Genomic DNA, 27,623 nt, shown 5'->3' on the forward strand with positions numbered 1-27,623 from the left:
TATACAAATGTCTATATAAATTGTCTCACATAAGTCTCTGGTTTGATGTACGGTTCAAGTTCATGATCTCTGACAAACATCAAATGTTGGTCAATCAAGCATTTTTAATATCTCTATCTTTATGACTTTTAAATTAATTTGAGGGTAACTGAAATACAGGCAAAGATTACAGATATGTGAGACTGTATTTAAAAGTCTACAATCTGGCCCTGGCCGGTTGGCTCAGCGGTAGAGCGTTGGCCTGGCGTGTGGGGGACCCGGGTTCAATTCCTGGCCAGGGCACATAGGAGAAGCGCCCATTTACTTCTCCACCTCCACCCCCCCTTCCTCTCTGTCACTCTCTTCCCCTCCTGCAGCCAAGGCCCGGGTGCTGGGGATGGCTCCTTGGCCTCTGCCCCAGGCACTAGAGTGGCTCTGGTCGCAGCAGAGCAATGCCCCGGAGGAGCAGAGCATCGCCCCCTGGTGGGTGTGCCGGGTGGATCCTGGTCGGGCGCATGCGGGAGTCTGTCTGACTGTCTCTCCCCATTTCCAGCTTCAGAAAAAGAAAAAAAAAACAAAAACAAAACAAAAAATAAATAAAAGTCTACAATCTATAGGCCACTCCTTCCTAATATTTAATACTTGCTTTCAGATCTGTGATTACTTTAACACAACACGACCCCTAGAAAAGTTAATCCTGCTAGAGTCTCCTCTGTACCTCTGTTTCACTTTGAGGGTGGTACAGTGTGATGTCTGCATTCAAGTCCCAGCTGTCCACCTTCTATTAGTGTTTGCCTCTGAGCAACACTTTCTTTTTCTCTCTAAGCCTCACTCTCTAATTAGATGAAGGGAGAGGATGCAGGTAGAGCCGGCAGCTGACTGCCCGGCACAAAACAAATGCTGGCTGCATGCAAGCAATTATTAATAAAGTATCCTGTTGAAGAAATTTCACACGTTTCATCCCAGAGATAAATCATTTCATCTCACCTGTATTTAAGAAAGGAAAAAGGTAGCATCCAGAAGCAATGAACTAAAAACAGTAATATAAACTGCAAACACAACCCTTTTAGCAACTCAAAAACTCATGTTATCATTTAGCTACATGTCCATAACTGAGAGCACCAGAGTAAGATACAAAATTAAACAAAACCTACACTACCTTGGCTGAAAACATCAAGTATCAACTCTGTGAGACGGACTGCTGGGAAGTGGCAGAAGCCATCAGTAATGGTTTCTTCTTTTCAACTCTTAATAAACATTTTAAGAAGCTTTAATGACTATAAACATTAACCCAACCCTCTCCATTTCCTTCTTTTGGAAATTATACATTAATGCAAGACGATATAATCTGAAGTCTGCTAACTACATTTGCTAGGATATAAAACTTTCAAAATGTGAACTAAACAGCATCTTGACACTGATAAAATATGATCCCTTAGGGACACATTGAATCAAGAGACTGTTAAGCCAAAGCCTCAGCTATATTTTAAATGTGTTCTAGAAGAAAATGGATTGAGTGGGAGTTGCCTAAGAGGTGGGAGGACAGTGGTTTTATATTTTGGAGAAATATCATTGTGAAACTGACCCCATGCTTTCCCTCTAGAGTGTATGAAAGGTCACTAGTCTCACAGCTAGACTAAAACTAACCTCCCCTCACAAACAGAACAAAAGAAATAGTTTAGCTTTTATAGATGAAGAATATAAATTACTCAAAATATTAAAGGGGTGTAACAACTCGGTTGGAATTCATCAAAAGCAGTTAAGGGACTAAAAATGGTGAACTGATGACAATTCACTTATGTGATCACATTGCCATGAGACAGGCAGAGGCCTCGGCATCTGCTGTGTAGACTCCAGAACCTGGCAAAGAAGACAAGAGTCAATATTCTGTGCATCTTGTGAACCTCTTCCTCCATGTGGACCAAAGCTAGATGCTTCCAGTTGCAGAAGACCTGGAGATGTGGTCTGACAAGAAACTGGAGTTTCCACCTACACAGCTGTGAATATTAGGCTCCAATGTTTAAACTTCCTCTAAATGTTAAAGCTGACCAGGTTTCTCAAGGTCCCCTTAGGGAAGAGCAGACCACAAATGACAGTTACAACTGTACGTGTAACTACGAACAACGATGGCTAGTAAAGTAGCAAGTTAGAACTAACTTTCAATCCTTTAAAGCTGATTTAAGGGGGAGAGGGAGAAAGAGGGAAGAAAGAGATGAGAAGCATCAACTTGTAGTTAGTTGCTTCCTTTAGTTGTTGATTGCAGAGCCAGTGACCCCTTGCTCAAGCCAGCGATCTTGGGATCACTTCGATGATCATACACTCAAGCCAGCAACCTTGGGATTTTGAACTGGGGACCTCAGTGTTAATGAAATATCAGATTCAATTACAAAGGTTCAGCTGTATAATTAACTCAACAATGACTTCTCTATATTGCCTTATATGCTGGACTATCAGATATATGTTTATGTATAACATTATATATAAATGTCATTATATACTTACTGAACTTGCAACCTTGGTGTTTCAGGACTGCTCTCCAACCAACTGAGCTAACCAAGTGAACTATACATGCTTTATATAAACATTTCTATAAAATGTTATGCTGTCATATATATATATTATATATATATATATAATATATATATATTATATATATATATACAGAGAGAGAGAGAGATAATCACCAGAAAACTCAGAGCAAACTTGAAGGTTAATATTTTAACCATTTAAGTCCCACAGGTTCCAATATGCCTTTAAACTAGTCATCTCTCCCAAAACAGTGGCTAGAGCACTGACCTGGAACACTGAGGTCCCCAGTTCAAAATCCTGAGGTTGCTGGCTTGGGTGTATGATCATCGAAGTGATCCCAAGATCGCTGGCTTGAGCAAGGGGTCACTGGCTCTGCAATCAACAACTAAAGTGAAGCAACTAACTACAAGTTGATGCTTCTCATCTCTTTCTTCCCTCTCTCTCCCTCCCCCCTTAAATCAATATATATATATATATATATATATATATATATATATATATATAAGCTAATCATCTCTTCTCATCCTGTTGTTCTGCTGAGGTTCTTTAGCTTGAAGGAAGAGTAATTCATGCATCTGCTTAATACTCTTTATTTTCTCTTGGGTCTATTTCCTGAAAGTGGAAAAATCTTTTTGTTTAACTCATTTCCAAATATCGAGCCACATCATAGGTCACTGACAAGCTAGGAGATCATCTGCCTCTGGCTTGGAGGGAGGGGCCCTCCTGGTGATCGCTGTCCAGGAATAAAGCTGTGTCACAAAGCATGAACACTAACACCACTTTGGTGGTGTTAGCCCTTTTGCAGTACGGCACTGTTGCTTAAGAACACTGGGTCAACAGTCAGATGGTCTGGGGGCAAATCTCAACTCCTCCACCAGCTGAATGAGCATGGGCCATCCTTTAATTAATCTTTAATTTCTTTATCTTTACAACAGGTGTAATAATGAGGCCAATGTCACAGAATTCTATAAAAAGTAGCAAGTTAATGTAGTAAAATGTTCCCACAGTACCTGACACAGAACTAACATTTGTGGAACTCAAAACTATAGGTAGGTAAAAATCCAGTTCTGTATTTATGTGTGTATACATATGCGTACATATGTGTTCGTGTGTATATGCACATATATTACAAAGGTTCGGGTATATATGCACATATATGCATTCAAGTGTATGTCTTTACAATTTTCATACATAGTAAGCATCTTACCCAGTTCAATATTTTTACACTTCTTTATTGCCTTTTTTGAACATGCATTGTATTTCTAAGTATTTGAAAAAATATATACCATTTTATTCTTTTGCTAATTACCCTTTAACTTATTCAAAATAAATTGTTTTAACCTATGCCTTTCTAATTAGAAACTCTAAGAATGGAAAGGCAACTTTTAATTCTTCCCATCTGACACGAGGAGTTTAATACACCTTTCTGGGATCTTGCTTATCAGGAAATGTTTCTCAACGGCATTTCCACATGAAATATAAGGAAGCAGCACATTAAGTTTGAGTCACCATCTTTCTCCTGAAAACTCTACTGAAAGCAATCAACTATCTTTTGCATTTACCACTACAAAGCAGAAGGGAACCTGAATTTTATTCCTTGGTAGTTAATCAGATATTTTGACTGGACACTTTAACAGTATTCTTATAATTTTTTTAAAAATTGCCAAAACATATTAGAGGTCCCCTTTCATTGATTTCAGACAAACAATGTGGCAAACACCCTCAAATCTACCCGTATGCATGCAAGCTTATGTTTTTCTTTTTCACTTGATATGATTTTCTGTTTATCAACACTTAAAAATTTCATGTTTAGCCTGACTGGTGGTGGCACAGGGGATAGAGCATCAACCTGGGACTCTGAGGTCCCAGGTTCAAAACACTGAGGTCACCGGCTCAAGTGCAGGCTCATCTGTTGGATCACTGACATGATCCTATGGTCACTGGCTTGAACCCAAAGGTCGCTGGCTCGGTCGCTGGCTCAGCTGGAGCCTCCCCTCTCTGCCCACACCCCCATTAAGGCACTTATGAAATGCAATCAATAAACAAATAAAGTGACTCAACGAGTTGCTAGCCTGAAAGAAAACCTTCTGCCTTCATGCCTGGCTTTCTGAGCTCTGCATGATGGAGAACTCACACAAACAATGTTCAAACCCCCAGTAAATACAGGTCTTTCTAACTTCAACCCACTTACCACACTTCACTTTTGTGGAGTAAGATTTTCAGGATGTAACACTAATGACCGCTTTTCCACCTTCCCAGCTTGGCTTGGCTATTCTGAGTTACAACCTTTTTCTGAGTAAAAAGACACTGCTGGGGGAGAAGACAATGAGGAAGGGAAGAGCGTTCTGGGCAAAGCCACCCAGGTTTTCTGCATTATGAGCTGAGTTGGGAAGGAGACAGCTCTGCTACCTGTTTTTAAGTGGTCAAAACTGACTCTCCTGATGTGTTTAAATCCGGTTCTCTTGAGTTCATGGTAGACATCTCCTCCAGGAGTTCTAGCTTTTATAACTATTTAGACTGTGCTTTTCTCTACTTTCTTGGGACCCTAAGGAGAAGCCTCAAGAGGCTGTGTGTCAGGACTACCAGGCAGACAGACCTTTAAAAATTAAGAAATGTTTAAATAAGTTTCTTTTACAACTGAAAAAAAAAAGCGTAAGCCAGAGAAAAGCATCCAAGCCTTTGAAAGACTCTCTGTGCAATGTCACACTGTCCCTTTAAACACCTAGAAATAAAATTCACCTGTGTCTTTCACTTGCCCTCATTCACCCTCCTGTCCTTGGAATTCAGGTAACAGAAACACAATGTTTATGTTATAAACTTGGCAGTGACTGACTTTTCTGAGAAATGAAGTTTGACATTCAAAGGAATTTAGTCATTTAGCTAGTCTTTTAAAACGGCTCTTACTGCTAACTTTGACAGAACTCAGGCATAAGACTTCACAGTTGTTTGAGCCAACTTGAGATTTCCTATGTACGGACTTCAAGCAGCCACTGTCCATATGCCAAACCCATAATTCTTATGCTGAATACCTTCAGCTTTTCGGCTTTTAAGCAGGTAATAACCATCCTGTGTTCCATTTTAATCAAAATGATATAATTATGAGTCAGAAATAAGAAAAAGAGAAACTCAGGGAAACATGTGAAACAGATATTTAACTTCTTCAAAGATAAAAGAAATGGAAGAAAAATCATTTATCAAAAAAAAATTTATCAATGGTACATAACTTTGGAATATGTAATAATCAAGGAATATTTCTTCCCAAGAAAAGCTGCATATACATACATTTACCCAAACTTTGTCTTAATTTCATGAACCTATCAGTCTCTTTATAACTTAACCCTTTAATATATTTAGCAGACAGAAGAAAATGTTGTCAGTCATATATAAAGCAAAAGTAATGTGTTGTGTGGCTGTATGAATGTTACAGCCAATGAAACTCGGGAACAACAGACAGAATTAAAGACCACCCAAAAAGCTGAAAATATCTGGTTTCTTCAGTTACTGATAATTTCACAAAGGACTACTGAACAAGACCCACACAACTGCCTGCTGGAGGGTTCTTGAACCCTGTGAATGAACCCCCTTCTTTTTAAATATTTACATAATCATTTGAGCTTTTCTTTCTTAATCTGGAAAATGGTTAGGATAGTGGCACCTTTGCACTGTGGCTGAGGATCAAATGAAAAATACCTACAATGTTTAACAAAATGCTTGGCAAACAAGTCTGCAAACTGTTAAGGTACAATTTGAAAAAGGCATTTTTAACATTTACATAGATTCATGGGGAAGTGTGGGGCAATGACAATAACATATATTTTGTTATATTCTAACCAAATTCATTAAACCTCATCCTTTGGTACTCAGTATATATTCAGTATTACTATATTTAGCAACCCCCTTTGAATCTCTCTCCTTCAAATGGAAAAATTCCTTTTTGCTACCTGGAAAAAACATGGTAAGACTTAAGTTAGCAATGTTGTAAAATACCTGAAAATTATAAATTAATAAAGACACAATATTCAACTGTGTTTCCATAGTTAGGACACAAGAGATATAAAGATATATTTCAAGTGAACTGTTTACTAATAAAGAACATTCCTAAACATTAAAAATTATTTTAAAAAATAGAATAAAGTGTTTAATGCAGATTCCCAATAATCTTATTAACAATCTTAAGTCATTCTGAAAACTGTATTTTCCAAAACCCAGTTGCTAGTCGGAAGCAATCCTGACCTTCCTCGCGACCACAGTGGTACCATGTGCCGAGACTGAAGGCACTGTGGCAGTCTGCCTCCTCAGGGTCAAGCCTGGAAGATGCTGACGACCACCCCACCGTCCAACTGGCTTTGCAATGCAGCCCTGTCTAATTTGAACAAGTGTAAATAAACAAATTTTATAACCTGAGTAGACAAATGTTATAACCATCACCCTCTACCTGCCGTAAAATTTTTAACAAAAAACCCACTAGACAAATCATTATGAACTCTGAGAGCATATCATGCCAATGGATTTAGTTTCACCCCACAGGGACAGCACAAAGAAGGCATCCATGAATATCTTTTCAGTAGCTCAGGGACTGCAGAAGGTGAAAATGGAATAGCCTCAAATTAATTTAGACACCAAAAACTGCTGAGCGCCACCAGTAGAGGCAGAGCATTCATTCCCACACTGGTGAAATAGATCTTAAAATCATCCAGTATGTGGGTTTGCAAAACCTTCGTATCACTTTGGCACTTTCATTAGCAATAATCCCATGGACCAGTCTCCAATCAGCTCTTGCAATGAGGTCATATGAGTGCAAAGGCCCAATCATCCTTGCTGGTTTCTCTATATAAGACCCCTTCTTCTGGCTTCATGGTTGCATTAGTGGGGAGACACTAGTAGAGAGAAATTAAATTTTCTGAGTCTTGTTTCTCCAACAATTCTTATGTGTAGGACTAGAGAACCTTTTACTGATCAAGTACCAAAGGTTAAAACAAAAATATAGGTCCTGGCCAGTTGGCTCAGTGGTAGAGCATCTCCCTGGCATGTGGAAGTCCCAGATTCAATTCCTAGTCAGGGCACACAGGATAACGACCATCTGCTTCTCCACCCCACCCTCTCTATCTCTCGTACTCTCTCTTCCCCCTCTAGCAGCCATAGTTCAAATGGTTTGAGCAAAGTTGGCCCAGGGTGCTGAGGATGGCTCCATGGTCTAGCCTCACATGCTAAAATAGCTTGGTTTCCAAGGAATGGAGCAGCAGCCCCAGATGGCAGAGCATCACCTGGTAGGGGGCTTGCTGGGTGGATCCAGGTAGGGGCGTATGTGGGAGTCTGCCTTTGCCTCGCCACCTCTCACTTAGTATCATATAAATACACACACACACACCAAAAAGTCAGAGGCAGTATCTACTTATTTTATAATTAGAGGAAACTGGGATTTGAAGGGTTAAGGAATTTAGAGGAAGCCAAGCAGAGTGAAATTTCTGACTCAAATAATATATCACAGAGATTTATACTTCACTAATGCCTACATCTTTACTATCTTGAATGCAAGATTTGATCATCAAATTACAAAGATTCTCCCTACAATACAGTGTAATAAATTCAGAGTTGGAACTTCAATATACATCAAACTGAGAGGACAGAAGACTCTATAGGCATTGTATAATACATGCTACCAACCAAGAATTGCTAAATAGGAGTACACACCTCCAAGCAAGGAAACAGTCAGGAGAAGGTACTCCTGAAACCGACAGACAGCCATGCCTCAGGCGCCTCAAACACACTGGGGGAAAGCTGTGCATGCACAATTACACAGAACCGTCTGCTGCTTGATTGTTGTAACTGCAAAGTTACACTTTATCAGAACATTTTAACAATGTATATTGTATTAAATTATCAGAGTAGAAACAGAAATACCATGGTCCTTTACATAAATTAGTAAGTAGGAAAAACACATTTATAAAGTATTCTGACTATTTTGTTAAATTTGACATTTTAGGAAAGTCAAGTAATTCGAACAAAGCCAATGTCTAGGTTCCCTTTGCCCACCTCTATTTAGATTAGGCTCATTGAAAGCCTAAGAACTGTTTTGATACTGAATGTTATAAACTTAATCAAGACCTCAAAACATTAAGATATAACCCATCATGCAATAATGCTGCTCATTTCTAGCTATCATACCAAGCTATTTTCTCCCATTTCAGCCTTCAAACCAATTTTAAGTCTTTCCTCACGGAAATGCATTAGCAACAAAGACACATATATGGGATAGCCAGCTGCACTGCTGACATCTGTTTTCTTTTACTAAAAAAACCCCCCCAAAAACATGGATATGTAAATGGCATTATATCCTTGGTATCCTTACTTGCCAGAGGTATAAGATTTTCCCCTTTCTGGATGGTACTTAGCAGATGTAAGGCACCATTTGTTGCTGAATTTCAGAATTTCGAATGTTTATTTTCTTAAACTCTGACTTACTGAAAAAGTGCTTCTTAATCAGAATTTCTCCTGTTTTAGACAAAGATGCATTCACCTAGACACCAAAAAAGACTGACATCAAAGTTATCAATAACTCTATTAAAACTAAGCTAAAAAGGAAACACTTTTAGCATACAGAGTTCTACTTTTATGACAAAGACAATTTTATTAATCAATATTAGCCTGGCGGCAGGCAAATGAAATAGGCTCAATCCACTTACACAGCGCCCGTTCAGATCAGAGGTGTGGGGGCCTTGTTTAGACTGCATATACGGTATTGGGCCCTCTACTGTTTTGGAAAGAGAACACAGAATGAAATCTCCAATGCCAGAAGCCTTAATGAAAGTGCCTGAAGATAGGTCTCACTTAAGGAAAACACAGTATTCGTACCACGAGCTCTGTGATTCTAAATGATATGGGTCTTAGTGGCCTGGTGGAAAGTTTCCCATCAAATGTCTTATCTGTAAACCTGAACTTAACTGTCACCACAACTCCAGTCCTTCCGCGGAGGAAGGAGGGAGGGCTGTCTTCCTCTCCCCTCTGCCAGTACCAAGGGGAGCTCCCTACCCGTGCCAGGTCGTCAATACCTACGTGGCTGGGCCAGCTCAGGGCAGAGCCTTCCTGCTAAAAAGCAGCAGAGGTACCCTTTCTCTTCTTGTCAATCTTCAAATAACCTGTGTAAGCTGTGCATCAGGGTTACTTTACTGTCTCTTTCACAGTTCTGGGAAAACAAAATAAATTTAAAACTAAAAGGATAATCTCTTTAAAAATCAGGAATTTAGTATCATAAAAAAAATTTGCTGTTTCTCATGAGAACTGTGTCATAACCTATAACTTAACATATGAAGACTATATTCTGTGGTCAGAAGAGGGGGTTAGGCTCATCTGTTTTTATCACGACTCATTATTACAGTTGTTTTCGCCGGATTTACTTACTCTTTAATCATATTGCTACATCTTTTAGAAAGGTATTTCATTCTGTGCTAAAACAGAGAGGGCAAACAAATGTTTACATCTGGGTAAAAAAAAAATCATGAGTTGATTAATTTTTCTGGTTGGCTAGAAGAGACAGGGCTCAAAGGCCCTTTTCTTCAAATATTCTGCAAACAGCCGTGCTTCCTCACACAGCAGAATGGTCAGTGCCACATGGACGGCCAGCCCCAAGAGTCAGCAGCCTTATCCCATCGTTCAGGGGGCGTTCACAATGGAGACTTGCCTTGGAGAAAGGGGGTGAGGGGGGGATGGACGCCCCGTGCGATGTTCAGATGATGTGTTGTAGAATTGCACCCCTGAGACCTGTGCAGTTCTGTTAACTAGTGTCCCTCCAATAAATTACACGAAAAATAAAGAGATGTAAAAATTAAAGAGAAAAAACAATACAATCCTCCAACTTCACAGCAGAGTCTCACTCAAGTAGGAGACAAGGGGAGGAAAGTTATGACAAGGCATGCTCTGAACTAAATAGAACTCCTACAGGCAGGAGTTTGTGAAGCAGAGCAAATTCCTCTCACAGTTACCACTTCTGTGAAGCACTGTGACATGTTATGACCATGAGGCCCAGCAAAGGTGTGCAGTTTGGGATCAACGCGCTATCTTCTGTGACCTCTGTACAGTGCTGTCTATTAATGTGATTTATGACAGCCCTGCGTTTTAGACAGGGAGTGACAACCATGGAAAGCCACTCAAGTGCTGAGTGTGAAAAATGTAAAAGGAACACGGCTTGGGAAACCATGAAAACCAAACACAACTTACGGGTTTTTTTTCTTTTTCTGTTTAGAAACAATTTCGATCCAAATCAGAACTAAGCCACCACATATGCATACTTTCTTTCTTTTATATGTGCAACCAGCTGGGACCTGGGACCCACTGTCAGAGTCAGAAGTACGAGCTGGTAGGAGTTTGTGGATGGGGGTGGAAATGGGTTATGAACTCAGATTCATACATGACCCCTCATGTTAGCAGAGTTCAATGTTCTGTACAAACTAACATGGTCACAGAATCTCAGTAGTCCAAATATTCTACATTAGTATGACACTAGTTAAAGGATCTCAAAATACTGTCTTGAGAAATAGCTCCCCTGGAAAGCTTATCTTTTTTTTTTTTAATTCAGTGAGAGGAGGGGAGGCAGAGAGACAGACTCTCGCATGTACCCCAACCGGGATCCACCCAGCAAGCCCACTAGGGATGATGCTCTGCCCATCTGAGGTGCTGCTCCATTGCTCAGCAACCAAGCTCTTCTTAGTGCCTGAGGCAGAGGCCATGGAGCCATCCTCAGAGCCTGGGGCCAACTCACTCCAATCAAGCCATGGCTGCAGGAGGGAGAGGGGGGGTGGGGGGAGGAGAAAGGGAGAGGGGAGAAGAAAGGGGAGAGAGAGGAGAGGAGAGAGGAGAGAAGAGAGAGGAGAGAGGGAGAGAGGGAGGGATAGAGAGAAAGAGAAGCAAGAGGGAAAGGGGTGGAAAGAAGAGAAGGGCACTTCTCCTGTGTGCCCTGACTAGGAATCGAACCTAGGACATCCTCATGCCAGGCCTATGCTCTACCTCTTGGTCAGCTTACTTATGAAAGCAAGAAATACATTTTCATTCCCGTTTCTAAATTCCCACCTCCTTTGCCTCATTACCTTTTGTGTGACAGAAATAACGAAAACAGGGTTGAGTGGGGTTGTGCGTATGGGAATAAAATGCCAGTGTCTGATCAGCTTAATGCAGAAAGAACTGATATGCATCAGTTTCGTCTTTCAATAGATGTTCCTCTTAAAGGGCAGAAAATACACTCATTTTGCACAGTCATTAACACCCTTCACCTATATAAAACATGGAAAAGTTCTCTCCAAAGAAGGTAGAATGGGGCTTTACTGGGTTGTGGGAAAATGAAATGGGACCCTCATATCAAAATTTTAGCTCTCGTGCAGAGGGAGTAGAGAGAGGGCAAAAAACCTATGCCCAAAGAAGACAGTGCTGACCTTGACAAATGATCTACTCATTTTGCTTAAGTGGTGGACAGAGAGGCACTTTCCCACCAACCAAACTGCCTATCCTAATCATGGGGTAGAAAATAACAGTTCCCCTTCTGGAGACATAGCAGGCAACAGTCGAGGCCAAAGCAGCAAGATACCTCTGATGTGAATGATGCAAATAATAAACTAATTTCAAAAACAGGAATGGGCCTGACCTGTGGTGGCGCAGTGGATAAAGCGTGGACCTGGAAATGCTGAGGTCGCCGGTTCAAAACTCTGGGCTTGCCTGGTCAAGGCACATATGGGAGTTGAAGCTTCCTGCTCCTCCCCCCCTTCTCTCTCTCTCTCTCTCTCTCTCTCTCTCTCCTCTAAAATGAATAAAAAATTATTATTTAAAAAAAAAAAAAAACAGGAATGGGCTGTCATAGGCTCACATGCCTGCATGCAATGTACAATGCATGTGGCTAATTTCAAGTCATTGGATGTAAAATAGCTACATAGTGAGCTCCAATAACAAGGCTTTATCCACTTGCAGAGACCTACTGTGCTATACTGGATACTTGGGATAACGGAGAAAGAACTGAGACTCCTGCCCTCATGGAGCCTACAGTCTGCCACAGGGAGCGGACCATAAACAGTCACCGTGGTAAGTAAATTGACAATTTGGATAATAAATGCTTTGCAAAAGCAGAGGGGCAGGTTACCACATGAAGGAAGGTGCGCAGAGCCAACCTCCACAGAAGAAGGATCTGAGCAAGGTGGGAAGAGTGTGTCCGGCAAAGAGATGTCTGAGGAAGCGCTGCCCAAGCAGAGAGGACAAAGCACAGCCCTGAGGTGGGAGGGGCAGGAGGCGGCCTCAGAGGGCAAGCTGACTCTCCTGAGTCCTGATTTCATCTTTCATCCCCGCTTCACAGCAAAAAATAGGGATGCAGTTCATGTTTACAGAATTCCTTAAATTTTGATAAATACAAGATTACCCAGGATACAAATTTAACCCAAACTATAGGCTAGGGCTCTGAAAGAAAACTGTACACAAATGCACTGGTGGAACACAAGTGTTCCTGAGAGGAGTTGTATACCAGATTTTCAAATGGGATTTTTTACTCTTTTTCCTTCCCCAAAGTTACATGTCGCAGCTTTATTTCCAAGAACACACAAAGGAAGTGGCACAGTGGATCCTAGTATATAAGGAGGAATCCTTCACACAGAATCAGCTTTTGGCCAGAGTCTAATCCCAACCTTCTTTTAGAAACAGAGGAGGTAGCAAGCTCAGGGTGTGAGGTGCACATGACGAGTGGGCATGCCCACTGTGGGAGTGTGCCAACTGTCACCGGGCACGGTCTCCACCAGAGAGACCTGCTGTAGTCCTCAGACCTCAGGGGCCACCCTCTAATAAAATAAAGACAAACACGAAAAACAGGCTGAGTCCCCCGAGGGAGTAGAAGGGTAAAGAAAAGGCTGAAGAATTCAGTTACAGTAGGAAGAGAAAAGAACTATCCTTTCTCACCTTCACACACTTTTACTACAAAAACTTCTCAGATACACACTTAGGCAAAAGGAATCAGAGCCCCATAGGTTTCAACACCTAACTTTGTCCTCACAACTACTTTCCATATCAATTTGTAGAAGCAATTTGTTTCATAGAAATAGTATTAAATGAGAATAAAGATTAACATTTCTAGAAAATCTAATTTTTAGTACCACATTCCCCACTCTCAACCCACCAACACTGCCTTTTTAACCTCTCAATTATTCCTAATTTCTCTTTTATATTCAGGCCCATTCTTTCTAATACTTTAATGCACATCATCATCATGGGTCTCTTTCTTAAATTCTGCTAAAGATTTTTATTTCACTCAACATTTCTATTATTTTAAATTATACAAAAAAGAAAGCATTATAAAAGAATTCAAGACCTAAAAAAGAATTTTTCTTTAAAGACTTGCTTTTCCATATACTATATCCAAATGAAGTTACACCTGACAGCAGTTATCAAATACAATGTGGCTTAGAAATTATTCTTACAAAATCTTTTGGTCACTAACATTGACAAGATACCCTTTTCCACCTTTTAAATAATCTTCTCCAATCCAACTCAGATATTTTTATGATTATGTAATCTTTTGTATTCTGGAATAAATGAAATCATTTTTCCTTTTGAATTAGCCTACTTATAAGGATGTGTTTCTAACTTAGAAAAAAAAGTCAAGTTAAAATATGTAATTTGGTATAAAAAACCAACTCTCTATATATATACCATTGATCTGCTATGAAACTATGCAAGAAACACAATTGCTGACAAAATTTGTGTGTCAACATCTTGATTCACCTGGAAAAAAAAATTAAATTTTGCTTTTGAACTGTATAGCTAGACATATTTAGACATTATTATAAAGGATTGTATAATGTTCATGAAACAAAAGTATCTCTCTTGAGTCCAGTAGGAAAGGGAAAAGCACTTCCCTTCAGGTATCCTTAGTCAGTTCTCTGGCTTTGACAAAATATCCCCAATCCCATTATTACTCTATGCAAAAGAGCAGCTATTTACCCTTACATTCTGCTTCTTTCTTCTCCTTACCTCATTCATTTTTGCTACTATAAACCAACATGAAAGAAGGTGCGATAGTATCAGAATCTCTTCCAGAAGTGCATTGTGATGCCCCAGTTCCACTAAACATGTATCCACTGCCACTGAGTACTTCTCAGAGGGAGCAACAACAAAAAGACTGGGGGGGGGGGGGGGCGAACTCCTGAAATTAACCTGTGCAGAAATGAATTGACAAAGCAGATAACAGTAAAGCTGAGGCTTGTCTCTGTGTGACATTAACAGAGAGAGGGGAAAAAAACCCTCAAATGAACAGTTGCACACAAAGCGCCAATGTGGACCACCTCCAATAAACGAAGAGTGGTTTTTCAATCAAGGTGGTTTCCATTTATGAAGAGTATTCAGTGATCTTTTTTTCTCATGAAAGCCAAGCACACTATAGGCACTAATGCTACATATGTATGACACTGCCCATGAAGGAAGAGAACTCCGTCTACATCTACACTAACTACAGGATTGGGTTTCAGCTGCAGGCGCAGGGTTCCTGGAGAGGAAACCAAGAGGTAAGTCACCGGGTTATAAAAACAATGGTTTCTTACCCGCTGAGTTCTGTGGTCATTTTATTACTCTCTACATTTTTCCATACAAATCATATTAATGTTAAATATACTTATATTAGACTTACCCTCTACTTTCCTAAAATGATTCTTTAGATATATAACACCAATTGCAAAAATAAGAAGGCAATAAGTACTTAATTCAATTGCAACTACAAAAGTAGTGTTTAAAAACACTCACTATGCAGGTTCTCAGATACCACTTCCCTATTTTTTATAACAACCTTCCACCCCACAAACACAAATTTCTAGTCGTGCAATGACTGACCAAGCTTACACACCCTGTAAAAATTCATGTAAAATTGCAAAATGGCTTCTGCCCAGAGCATTTCAGCACTACCCAAATGTAAAACTTTTTCTTTTTTTTATTTTAAAAGGAGTCGTTAAGCAATCACTCATCAATACTGACCTTGCTGCTCACTTTCTGCTTCAGTTTTTGAAGACCCTGGTGCAACAGGAAGGGGTCGCGGTGGCCGGGGCTTTGGAGTGGGAGGCGAGATTTTTTTCCTTCCAATATATTCTACATAAGTTCCTGGGAAGTCCCCTCTCTCCCCTGTGGTTTCATTATAGCCATTTAACCAGCCAATTTCCTCAGGTCTGGCTTCCTGTCCGTCACTGAATCCAAGAGCTACTAAGGACCCTTTATTCACAGTCAATATGTCACCCAAGTGCAAGTCAATATCTTCTTCTCGTTCCTTTTTATAATCATATAGTGCTCTGTACTGGTACCCCTCGGCACTCATGTTTGCAAATCTGTGACCATGCAGCAGATGAGTCAGGTTACACACTGCAGTCTAATCTTATGTTTCTATGGAACTTGAACTCAAGAGTATGTGTTAAGGTTCCTAATATGTGTCCGGCAGAAGACAAAGGACAATTCTCCAAAGGTTTAAGAGGAGAAGTGATTGGCCATTGGCTGTCCATCTGTCCTCCATCAATGGTGTGACTGAAGGAGGACTCCACTTCCTCTGCAGGCCACAGTTCTTCCACTGGCTTCCTTTTCAGCAACTTGTCAACACTTTGACTCCAGGCTGACTCTCACAGCGAGGCCCAATTCTTTCTGACACTCTCGTCACACTGCCCATCTGTCGTATGATTTTACTGCTGCACTCCACAAGCGAGCTTCACCTAGCAAAGGAAAAACAAGACTTATGAATGAACATCACACTTTGCCATCTATGTGAATTTGGATTTCTACTTCCATTCAACGAGTACTTAATCAATCTGGCAGGTGTACATGGGCGGGCAAAATACTGTTGGACACAATACCCACAACAAAGATTAGTGAGACAGTCCCTGCCCTTCGAAGAGCCGAAGGTAAGGGTGGGAGGGGTGCTGACGTGTGGCAGTGTGTCAGAGATAAGACTGGTACACAAGGAACTGGTACACAATAACCTTAGGTAAATGCCACAAGACAGCAGAAACCACCATCTGGGGAGAGACAACATCTGACTGTAGAAATCTGAAGACAGCATGGAATGTGTGGCATGACCATAGGTACAGATGTGACTAAGCAAGTATCATATTCTGGAAAGCACTAGAGCAAGGGGCCCAATCCGTCTGGAGGCACAGAGGGAGCATCACTGACTTGGGCGAGAGCGGACTCCAGTCTAGCAGCAGTGAGGACAGTAACCAGAATTTAAGGAGTTAATTAAAGGAACTGAAGAGGAAGTAGAGATGGCTGCTGCAGATTACTCTATGACGATAGCTTAGAGGAGGGAGAAATGGGAAATGAAAAAAAAACAACATTTTTTTAACAAAGTGGAGGGCAGAGGAACGAGAGAGTCAATGATTCTCTAATTAGTGAGTACGTTAGTGCTGGACTGCCGGCAGCACAGGGGGCACACTGCACTCCATTTCTCGTTATCTTTATCATAAAGAGTCAAAGCAACCTAAAGGTTTCAGTTAAGCTGGTTGAACAATAAAGCAATAAAAACAATAGCCACACAATTTCAATGTGCTACATCAAAGAGAGCTTGTATAAGTTTTACAGTGTGGATCACTTTAGAAGTTCAATATTATAGGCACTCTTCAGTTGTAGGCATCTTAAGAAGCAAAATCTAATCACAGAGTAATTGTTATGCTGGCATTCAGAAGTGTAAAGTATTCAACTTTACATGGCTAAAGCCTCTTAGATGTAATATAATAACACTCGTAGGCGAGTTACATATTAAAAGAAGCAAAAACAAACACTAGAAATCTTTGTGTAGCAAGAATATTAATTTGGGTTATTATTATTCTACTTTGTATTTCAGTTGTCAGAGAAAAAAAATTAAAGCAACCAGCAGAGCAGATGAGAAAAATAAACTGTATTATGTTTGAAGACAGCGTCTCCTTTTGCTAGATCCAAAATCAAATTAAATATTCACTGCATAAATTCACACAAAAATGTAGAACTAGCAAATATCATTTTTAGTATCAATGTACCCTGTACAAATGAGACACAGAACTATAAAGAACATGAAAATTTACATATCCCTAAGTGCCTGGAAACCAGGCAATATGCCTAAGAATAACATGACTCCTCCAAATCTGCATTGAAATTTTCATTAGCTCTTTCAGGAAATGTATGTCTTTTTTGAGAGGAAAAATCCTCAACCAGTAAGCTGGTATATCTTTCCTCCAACTGCTGTCTATGGCTTCCTCTATTTCAACAACCCCAGTGGGCCAGTTTGGTGAGATTCTTAACAGAATGGGGAATATAATGATATCTCTTCTTCCATAGCCCTCAGCAACCACCAAGTGGCTGCTCACCACATACCTATGTAGCTATGCCTGATCCTCACCACAGGACACAGTAGTAAGAAAGACTCCTCCATGTCTGGTCAAGGTTTTACAAACCTGAAAACTGTGCTTATTTCAGCCTGAGGCTAAGTCTGTGCAAAGACAGTAATAACCCTGAGAAACCCTCTGGCTTTAAGGAGGCCAAACTCAGGAGCAGCACTCTCCGCCCACCACCTATGCCAGAGACCTGTATGTTTCTACAATTTCCCACCTCTCACCATTTTTGCAAGAAAAAGCTTACTAGCCATGAAAGACAAATCCTGTACAGAACTCTGCGCCCTGGTCTGATAAAACCACCCCAGGCTACTATGACTCTAGGACTGGAGGCAGAACACACCACTCCTATCTTCTAGGACTACACCATCAAGGCCAGAAAGATCAATCAAAACAATTCAAGATTGGCCACAGGTCAGCACTAATAATCGTATTTTTCGCTCCATAAGACGCACCCCCCCCCCCCCAAGTGGAGGGGAAAATGCCTGTGCATCTTATGGAGCAAAAAATATGGTATTTTATTAAATATTTTAACACACCATTTGGTTCAGATTTTTTTTTCTTATTTTCCTCCTTAAAACCCTAGGGGTGTCTTATGAAGCGAAAAATACAGTAAGTGGTTGGTGAGCAATGTTGTAAGAGAAGAGAGACAGCTGCCTAGCCATTTGGGCTACAACTGGATCATGTCCTACGGTGAGGTACACAGTGTCCTTGGTTAAGAAGGGGCAGTGGCCGTTACCCTACCTACACGCTTTCTCCTGACTGCCAGGTCCATTTTAATGATTGTCATTGTCATCATGGTCATCACCTGACACTTACTGAAAGCTTTATGTGTTCTGACCATTTTAATCCTCTTCCTCCTTCTCCTCCTCATCTAATACTTACAGGGAGTTAGTTGTTCACAGTCACCCCGTAATATTTGTGGGAGCTATATGATAAACACACTCAACAGCAAGACAATCATGAGGCAGATACTATCAACAATCCTCACTTTACATGAAAGGAAAGTGAGGTGCAGATTTAGTATCTTGGTCATGATAACACTGACCAACTGAGAGACGGAACTTGAATTCAGATCCAGGCAGTCTGGCTCCAAGCCACCATTTTTTTTTTTTTTTTTTTGTATTTTTCTTAAGTTGGAAACAGGGAGGCAGTCAGACAGACTCCCGCATGCGCCTGACCGGGATCCACTTGGCAAGCCCACCAGGGGGCTACGCTCTGCCCATCTGGGGCGTTGCTCTGTTGCAACCAGAGCCATTCTAGCGCCTGAGGCAGAGGCCACAGAGCCATCCCCAGCACCCAGGCCAACCTTGCTCTAATGAAGCCTCCGCTGCGGGAGGGAAAGAGAGAGAGAGGAAGGAGAGGGGGAGGGGTGGAGAAGCAGATGGGCGCTTCTCCTGTGTGCCCTGGCCGGGAATCGAACCCAGGACTCCTGCATGCCAGGCCAACGCTCTACCACTGAGCCAACCACCCAGGGCCTCCAAGCCACCATTTTTTTTTTTTTTTTGTATTTTTCTGAAGCTGGAAACGGGGAGAGACAGTCAGGCAGACTCCCGCATGCGCCCGACCGGGATCCACCCGGAACGCCCACCAGGGGCGACGCTCTGCCCACCAGGGGGCGATGCTCTGCCCCTCCGGGGCATCGCTCTGCTGCGACCAGAGCCACTCTAGCGCCTGGGACAGAGGCCAAGAAGCCATCCCCAGCGCCCGGGCCATCTTTTGCTCCAATGGAGCCTCCGCTGTGGGAGGGGAAGAGACAGACAGAGAGGAAGGAGGGGGGGGTGGAGAAGCAAATGGGTGCTTCTCCTATGTGCCCTGGCCAGGAATCGAACCCAGGTGCCCACACGCCAGGCTGATGCTCTACCGCTGAGCCAACCGGCCAGGGCTCCAAGCCACCATTTTTTTTTTTTTTTTTTTTCATTTTTCTGAAGCTGGAAACAGGGAGAGACAGTCAGACAGACTCCCGCATGCGCCCGACCGGGATCCACCCGGCACGCCCACCAGGGGCGGTGCTCTGCCCCCCAGGGGGCGATGCTCTGCCCATCCTGGGCGTCGCCATATTGCGACCAGAGCCACTCTAGCGCCTGAGGCAGAGGCCACAGAGCCATGCCCAGCGCCTGGGCCATCTCTGCTCCAATGGAGCCTTGGCTGCGGGAGGGGAAGAGAGAGACAGAGAGGAAAGCGCGGCGGAGGGGTGGAGAAGCAAATGGGCGCTTCTCCTGTGTGCCCTGGCCGGGAATCGAACCCGGGTCCTCCGCACGCTACAAGCCACCATTTTTAACACCACTCGAACCTATTGCCTAAACTCAACTTGCTTCAATGCACAAGGACCGCCCAGATATGTCTATGGGGTCAACGACGCTGATTCCTTGCCCGTACACTCTGACCTCTGCTCTTTACTCTTTGTGACAGCAGCCTTCTTGATAGTGTTGGTGGCTCTTTCACAAACACACCTGCACAAAAAGAAGCTATTATAACTCAGCAGCAGTTCTGTCAAGCCCAAGAGCCAGCATCTAGGACCATTCAAATTTCCTTCCAAAGAGACTTCATTAAAATGCATCCTTGCCAAAGACATCCATAAACTAGTGAAGAAAAGAATACTGGGAACATCACTTCTAGAAGGCTGCCCACTTCTAGAATCTTGCCCATTTCTGCTTATGAGCTTAAAAGCTTCTGCCACCTATATCCCTCTTGGCATCTATGCCCCCTGTGGCTAATCCAGGTTCTTCACTGCACAATTTCTAAAAATTCAACTCATCCTTAGGGGGATACGTGAAGTACCCACAATCACAGGGCTATCACATCTAGAAGACTGACAAGTTCTCCTTTCTCTCACCCTCCCTCAAATTCTCTACAGGAATGCAGAAGACTCAGCAGCCTGAGGCCCGCAGTGCCTGTGTAATCCTTCTGCCATCAATGAGCCGAACTATTTGGATCTGCAGGCTACTTGTTGCTCAGATCCACAGGACTTCGCCTCCAGTCTCTTTGGCTACATACACCTGTTCATTGAACTACTTCCACCCACTACTAACACAATTATTCACAAAGTAAAGGTTTTTATATGAAGATAACATCCCCAGCCCTAAGTTAATATTTTCAAATAACCAAGCTGATGTTTGGGTATCTAATCTTCTAGCTAGCACATACGTATGTTGTTGTACAAAAGGTATAAAGAAATTCTATGAAAATAACAACAAATTATCTTACTCTTAGGTAACATCATACAAACCATTCACAATTTCCTTAAAGGGGATGATTTTGCTTCAGTCTTCCAATCTTTTTAAAGACCATCCGCAATACCGTTGATTGGACGTGACTTCCTCTCTCCGCTACGATACTGAGCAATTATCATTCTGTTCCTCAAAATAAATGTTGTTTCTAATGCCTCACAAAAAGCAACCAAGACTTAATGTATTCAACACAACTGTTTGAAAGTAAAATTTCAATTTAACCCTCTAACCTGCAGGCATTTTGGCAAAGAACCAAACAAAACTCTGAAAAAGTCCTCTGACTTTGTTGACTTACTCATTCCCCTTTTACAAAGGACAAGGATTTAGCAGATTAGGTGAGAAGAAATAAAGGGCATCTTTAAATCGCTTTAAATAAATCAAGACTATATCCTGACCATATGATCTATCCGGTTATAAAATTAATAATTTGGCGTTGGGTCCCAGCACAAAATGGGTCTGCAACCCAGATGCAAAGGCTCTGGAGGGGTTGGTGGGCCCCAGCCCTTACCTCCTGACACCCTGTTTCTCCACCCTCGGTGCGCTAGCTCTGAGTCCAGGGCAAGTGCCACACCTACATTCAGTCTTTAAAAAACCAAACTCATTGCCTGACCTGTGGTGGCGCAGTGGGTAAAGTGACCCGGAATGCTGAGGTTGCCGGTTCGAAACCCTGGGCTTGCCTGGTCAAGGCACATGTGGGAGTTGATGATTCCTGCTCCTCCCCCCTTCTCTCTCTCTCTCTCTCTCTCTCTGTTTTCTCTTTCTAAAATGAATAAATAAAATCTAAAAAAAAAAACAAAAACAAAAAAACCAAACTCATTATTAAAAAATCTTTCGCTTTCCAAGTAAGTTCTGGAAATCATGAAAATTGAACTGAACAAAAGTTAAAGTTTCCTAGTAAACAAAATAAATTTCAAATTAAAATAATGCGCTCAGGATAAATTTTATGGCAACTAAAATGCAATTAAAAAGATGGGATCAGGTGAATCCTGAAGTCACAGTCATTAAATATCTCCATTCATTTTCAAGCCCCCAGAACATGCTGCCAGCTGCCTGCTCGGGGCTGTTCTTACAGTGGGGAAGGAAGCAGGGTGTCTAGGTCAGGACTCCTGCCTGCAAGCCCTTTTGGGGATGGGGGTGGGGGCTCAGAAGAAGCCCAGGTGAAACAACAAGGAAGGACAGGAGGCTGGGCTCTCCAGCGAGCAAAATGCTGGCCTGGCGCCAGAGCACTGCAGGAGGGGCAGAGGAGAGAGACCCAGGCCCAGCTGGAGGCAGCTCTCAGGCTCAGAGGTCAGCACCTGAGGGTAAGGAGAAAGCACGGGGCTTCCTAGGCCTGAGAAACACCCTATCCCCCTGGCCTGATCATGCTGGTTCCCTACATCATGGCAGAATAAAAGGCCCTGAGGAGGCACCATGGAATGAGGGGATTGAAGCAGATAACCTAAAATCCCTCCTTTTGTTAAGAAACAATGCTACTTTGTAAAATTCTTAACAAGAAGGTTAGTAGAAGCACTCAGCTTCAGACTCAGCAGCTGTCCCCATCAGTACCTAGATTTTTAAACTTGAGCAAGTTACTCAAACCCCTGTGGCACAATTTTAGCATCTGTGAGAGATACCAAAAAAGCAAACCTACAGCTCATAGGATTATTATGAGGCTTAAATTGCTTATATAAAGCACTGAGCTCCACGCTTGATAATTAGAGCTTAATAATTAACATCGACATAGTGTGTACTATGGGCCAGGCTCAGTTCTTAAGAGTTCTGTCTGTATCAACCAACTTAATCCTTACAACCAACCACCCTAGGTACAATTATTATCCCCATTTCACAGGTGAGAAAACAAGCAGAGAAGTTAATTTGCCTTAAGTTACATAACTGGTGAAGTACTGCAATGGTATTATTACTACCATTACTACTATTATTAGCAGTATTGAATGTCACTGCCATTTACACAATTCATTCACCAGGAATTTTCTTTTGTATTGCCTCTAAATACAGCAAACTGTTCTAAATGAATCCCAAAGTAGCCAAAGTAAAATTCTCTGCTGTCCTTTAACTGGTTTTCAGAGTAAACAGACAGACAGACAGACAAAGGCTGCATGTGGACTTTACCCATCTACTCCTCTCCCTACCTGAGGTAGAGTGGCTCTAAAGAGGTCAGGGCAAAGGAGACTCAGGAGGCAGCAAGGGTCTGTGACATGTGTGTCAGATAGGAGGAGGAGTCAGGGCACAACACTCTGCTCCAACCGGGTTCAGTCGCTGCTCTCAGAGAGAGATGACAGCACTAATGCAATCCTCCAGCGACTGAAAGCAGCCGGATCCTCAGGTTACAACCCCAGTTCCTGGGGCTGAGTCCCAAGTCTGGACACTGAGGGTCCTGTAAGGAGGACAAGGGGTATGGCACAATAGCCCAGGTATCTTGCTTTATTAAAGTACTCCACATATTGGTGGAGTCCCCTTACACTCCCATCAGACTCCTGTGACTTGAATTATCGGGGGGGGGGGGGGGGGGTTGTTCATTAACCTGAAAACCATATCGATGACAGGTATTCTGTGGGTATGTATTTGATTTGCTTTAAGAAAAACAATGCTAGTAGGATAAAACCTCCAAAGATGTTTTTATAGAGAGTTTTTTAAAGCAAAATCTGTACTACCCTTTCAAAAAAAGAGAAACCTAACATAAGCCAAACAGACAAGTTTATGGGTGCTTACACAGTCTATTTTTCAGCTCATTTGGCATAATGTACATGAAATGGCTTTTAATCGCCACTCTTTTTGGCAAGTAATTACAATAAGAGTGTTGGCAGATCGTGACAAAGTAATCACTTAAGGGGCTATGTATGGGTGAAGGAGGGGTAGCAATAAATAATATGAATATTCAAGAAATTAATCACAACATAATTTTTTGGTTAAAAAAAGTTACATAATTTGTAAAATGCCTTCTAAGGTAAAAACTAATTGGTAAGCCCTTCCTTCCATTGATAAATAACTTTCTTACCTTCTGAGGGCTTCACTGGCAAATCTCTGTGCCTTCCAAAAGGGGTAGATCTATGGGGAGCTTGTCTAAAATGTATAATATACAAAAAAATACACTTCCCATGTTCTCTGCATTGCATATGCCTCAGATGTGAGAATTAAAAGCAAAACCCCAATTGCCAACATGATCTAAGCTTTCTATAATCTACCAGCTCATAAATTATTTTTCAATCTATTCATGCACCATCTCTTTATTCAATAAAACATATTTTGCAAATTACAAAATGCAAGCATAATAAAAGTTGAAATAGAATTGTTCCTGTTTTAATGAACGATCTTTCAGAGTATGCCTTTAGAATATTCCCCTAACCTACCTAAGAAAAAAATGTTTCAACCAACATGCTAACTTAAAAGTTACATGGCATTCATGGAAAAATTAAAGATTTGGCCAATACTTTTAACACAAAATTTGGGTAAGTGCAGTAGATTTGCATTTAAGATACAAAACTTCTAAAATCAGCTGTTCAACCGACAGTCCCAGCAGTTAAATGGATACTACCATCACCGCTGTCAAGAAGTGATATATGTATTGCCTGTAACTCACTGTATAACTTGTTTCCCAAAACCAATCTTATGCTGCCAGGATTTCCTGATCTTAATAAATTTCAATTTCAAGAAATAGCTAAAGGAAGATAATATAATTAACCAATGGGAAGTGAAATGGTTTTTCACATTGGCTATCAGTATCACAGATGAGAAAAGACACAGTGATATCATCATTTTACAAAAGCAGATAAAACAGGAGATAATAATGTGTACATTGCAGAGTTCTGTTATGCAACTGGCAAGAACAGGCCCCAAGTCGAGATAAAAGTTAAAAAAAGCAAATGCAGGTAACACATACAAAGCCAACATCAGATACATAAAACTTTCTTCCGATCATAAATATCTATACTCTTTTACACAAAAAGTATGACTCTACTACCCACCTGCAACTGGCATATAAAAGCTGAGGAGGCCAGCAGTGGCATAAGCCAACACTTCTGCAAGGCAGGCAGCTTCCTCCACTGGCCTTTCCATTTTAAACCTTGATTCTGAACCAAGCACGCCTTCCCCAAATTTAGAGGGATCCCTCTCAAACTCTCAAAATTGCTCTTAGGGTATTTTCTTTGTTGTGATGCAAACAATTGCTTCCTAAAGCTTAAGCAACCTTTGTTCCTAAGAAAACCATCATCTATTGCTTTTAAGCTGTTTGTTTTCAAGAACAATGTGATCTGTCAAAAATATAGCTAGAGGGGTGCTTTTCATTTTATTTTTCAATGATAAAGGACAAGTGGGACCTTCTGTGCAGAAGTCACCAAACTCCCAATAATTTACACCTTGAAAATGCATTACTCTGAAAGCCTATCTCAGAAATGAACCTATGTATTGTACTTACTTCAACCTTTCCCAGTTAATACTTCACCATCGTTCAAGGTGCCAATATCAGCTAATGAAATATTAAAATACAATTCCACATTAAGCCTGGGTCAATTAAGCTTTGTGAATGTCCCGCCTAAACACTAAAACTTGAACCTCATGACACTGAAGTGACAATCTCATGCTGCACTCAAAACCCCAGCACTGCTTTATCCATTTGTACTTCACACTAACAAAGAGGAAAAAGGGCAGAAATTTTTTAAAAAACTGTCGTTTCTAAAGTCCTGAAACACCCAAATAAGAGTAAACTCCCACTCACATGCCAACAGCGCTGCAGCTCCGAAAGTAACAGCGCCCAGAGGAACCTAAGAATTTCCCCCAATACAGTTCACAGACATGCTGCCTTCAACATGTAACAGCCATTCCGCTCACATTCTTGCATTTCATGCTCGAATTCTTGCTACCAAAGTAGTACATTTCTGGACTGGAGTGGTTGGCCTGAGCTTTTCTGTTCTCTTTGTCTAGAGATCGAGGGGCAGTTTCTGCCATTGGAAAGTGAGCGTTAGAGCTGTGGTTTCCTGACAATTCCCCGGGATAGTTTAACTTGGGCTCGTAGTACGCTCTCTTGCTCTCCTTAACCCGCCCCATATTGCTGGGCAAGTCTCTCCAGTTTCACCCAACGTTACAGAAAAGCTGGATTTCCGGGCTGTTCCAAGACCCCATTAAACATGTCTTCAATAACCTGCCCAAGACCGGGCCGGCACTAGACGCCGCGTTGGGGCCCCAGCCACAAGCCGCCCCGAGGCGCACTTCCCCCACCCCGGAAGAGGAGGGAGGCAAACTTCGGAGGGGGGCTGGCAGTGAGCTCCGGGGACCACCACCGCCCCGCCCGCCCGGAGAAGGGCCCGAGCAGCGACCCTAGTTGCAAACGGAGGGCGCGGAGGAAAGCATAGCTCCTTCCCGCTAACGCAAAGGCAGCGATCAGGGCGCTCTTCTCTGTGGAAGGGCCCCGGAAAACTGCAGCAAGGCGACAGTGGGAACCCTCAGAAGTGTGCGGTGACGAAAGGGTGGGAGGAAAGCCGGAGGTCGCCTACAACGACGGGGACGTATGCCCCCGGCGGCATGCAGAACCAGCGTGTAAAAGAACCGGGAAACCGGGGCCAGCACTCTGGCTGTGAGCCGGGCACTGGGCGGGCGGCAGATGCCGGCAGCGAGGAAGACAGACAACCGATCGCTTTCCCTCGGCGTGTCTCTGCTGAAGGAGAAGCTGCTGCTGGTGACAGGAAGAGCGCGGCGACAGCCGCGCGGCACTCACCGCCTCCCCCTTCCGAGCACACACACCCGGACCCGCTGCCACCGCCTACCTCCCCCGCTGGCCGGCTTCCTTCCTCTCCGGGGCCGGGCTGTAGCGGCGGCCTCCTGCACGCACGACTCCGACGCGCCTCTGACCCGGTTTCGACCCACCCGAGTTCCCGATCTGAGCTCACCGTCTCCAACCCACTCGCCCGCCAGCCTCGTTGCAGCCACGGTTTCCTCCAACTCCGCTCCAGCTGCTCGCGACTTTTCTCCCAGCGCCCGCAGCTCCAGCTCCCGGTGCCGGCCCCGCCTTCGGGCCAGCCCCGCGCGCCCCGCCCCCGAGCCCGCACCAACCAGCGCCCACGTCTCCGCCCCTCTCCTCTGGCGCCGCGCCCCCCGCCACGGCCACTCTCTATGCCCGCCTCCAAGCCGGGCGGCCAGGGGGCGGAGCTCCGGCCCTGCGGACCCTTCCTGTCTTCCAGCTCGCAGGTCGCCCCACTCGCCTTCCGCCCCAGCCGCGGGGTTGCTCTGGGCGGCCGGGACGCGCGCTACCTCCGCCGTGGAGCGCTCCTGGGTCTGAGTCCCTCGGACTGCCAGGCTGCTGCCCGCCCGCGGCGGAGCCGGCTACTGGGCGTCTCCCGGACCAGAGGCAGCGGGGCTGGGGGAGGTCGAGGACAAGTTGAGACTTATTTAGAGGCTGCGTCTCTAATCCGAGCGTCTTGAAACAAACCCCAGCCTCTTTCGAGCCTCCAGCCCCTTGGCAGAGGGGCTGGGCTGGGAGGATTCAGATCCAGGGCTCGCCAAAGCCGGGAGGCCCTGCAATTCCCGGCCTCGCCAGCGC

The 27,623-nt window shown here is 43.0% G+C and overlaps 1 protein-coding gene across 3 annotated transcripts in view; it reads right to left on the bottom strand.

The window, feature by feature from the left end:
- PIK3R1 (phosphoinositide-3-kinase regulatory subunit 1) overlaps positions 1 to 27,093 on the bottom strand; it is an 88,607-nt gene extending 61,514 nt beyond the window's left edge. Inside the window, exons 1-2 of one of the 3 annotated variants that reach the window (XM_066241982.1) lie at positions 26,974 to 27,093; positions 15,496 to 16,214 (exon numbers count right to left, since the gene is read on the bottom strand). In XM_066241982.1, the coding sequence (XP_066098079.1) occupies positions 15,496 to 15,829 (334 nt within the window). In that variant the 5' untranslated portion in view covers positions 15,830 to 16,214; positions 26,974 to 27,093. Of the gene's footprint in view, positions 1 to 15,495; positions 16,215 to 26,850 lie in introns of those variants that run through there. The other 2 variants (XM_066241983.1, XM_066241984.1) reach the window with 2 other exon arrangements.
- Positions 27,094 to 27,623: the final 530 nt, after the last annotated feature.

This window comes from Saccopteryx bilineata, chromosome 1 (assembly GCF_036850765.1).
Source record: "Saccopteryx bilineata isolate mSacBil1 chromosome 1, mSacBil1_pri_phased_curated, whole genome shotgun sequence".
In the NCBI taxonomy this organism is placed as follows: Eukaryota; Metazoa; Chordata; class Mammalia; order Chiroptera; family Emballonuridae; genus Saccopteryx; species Saccopteryx bilineata.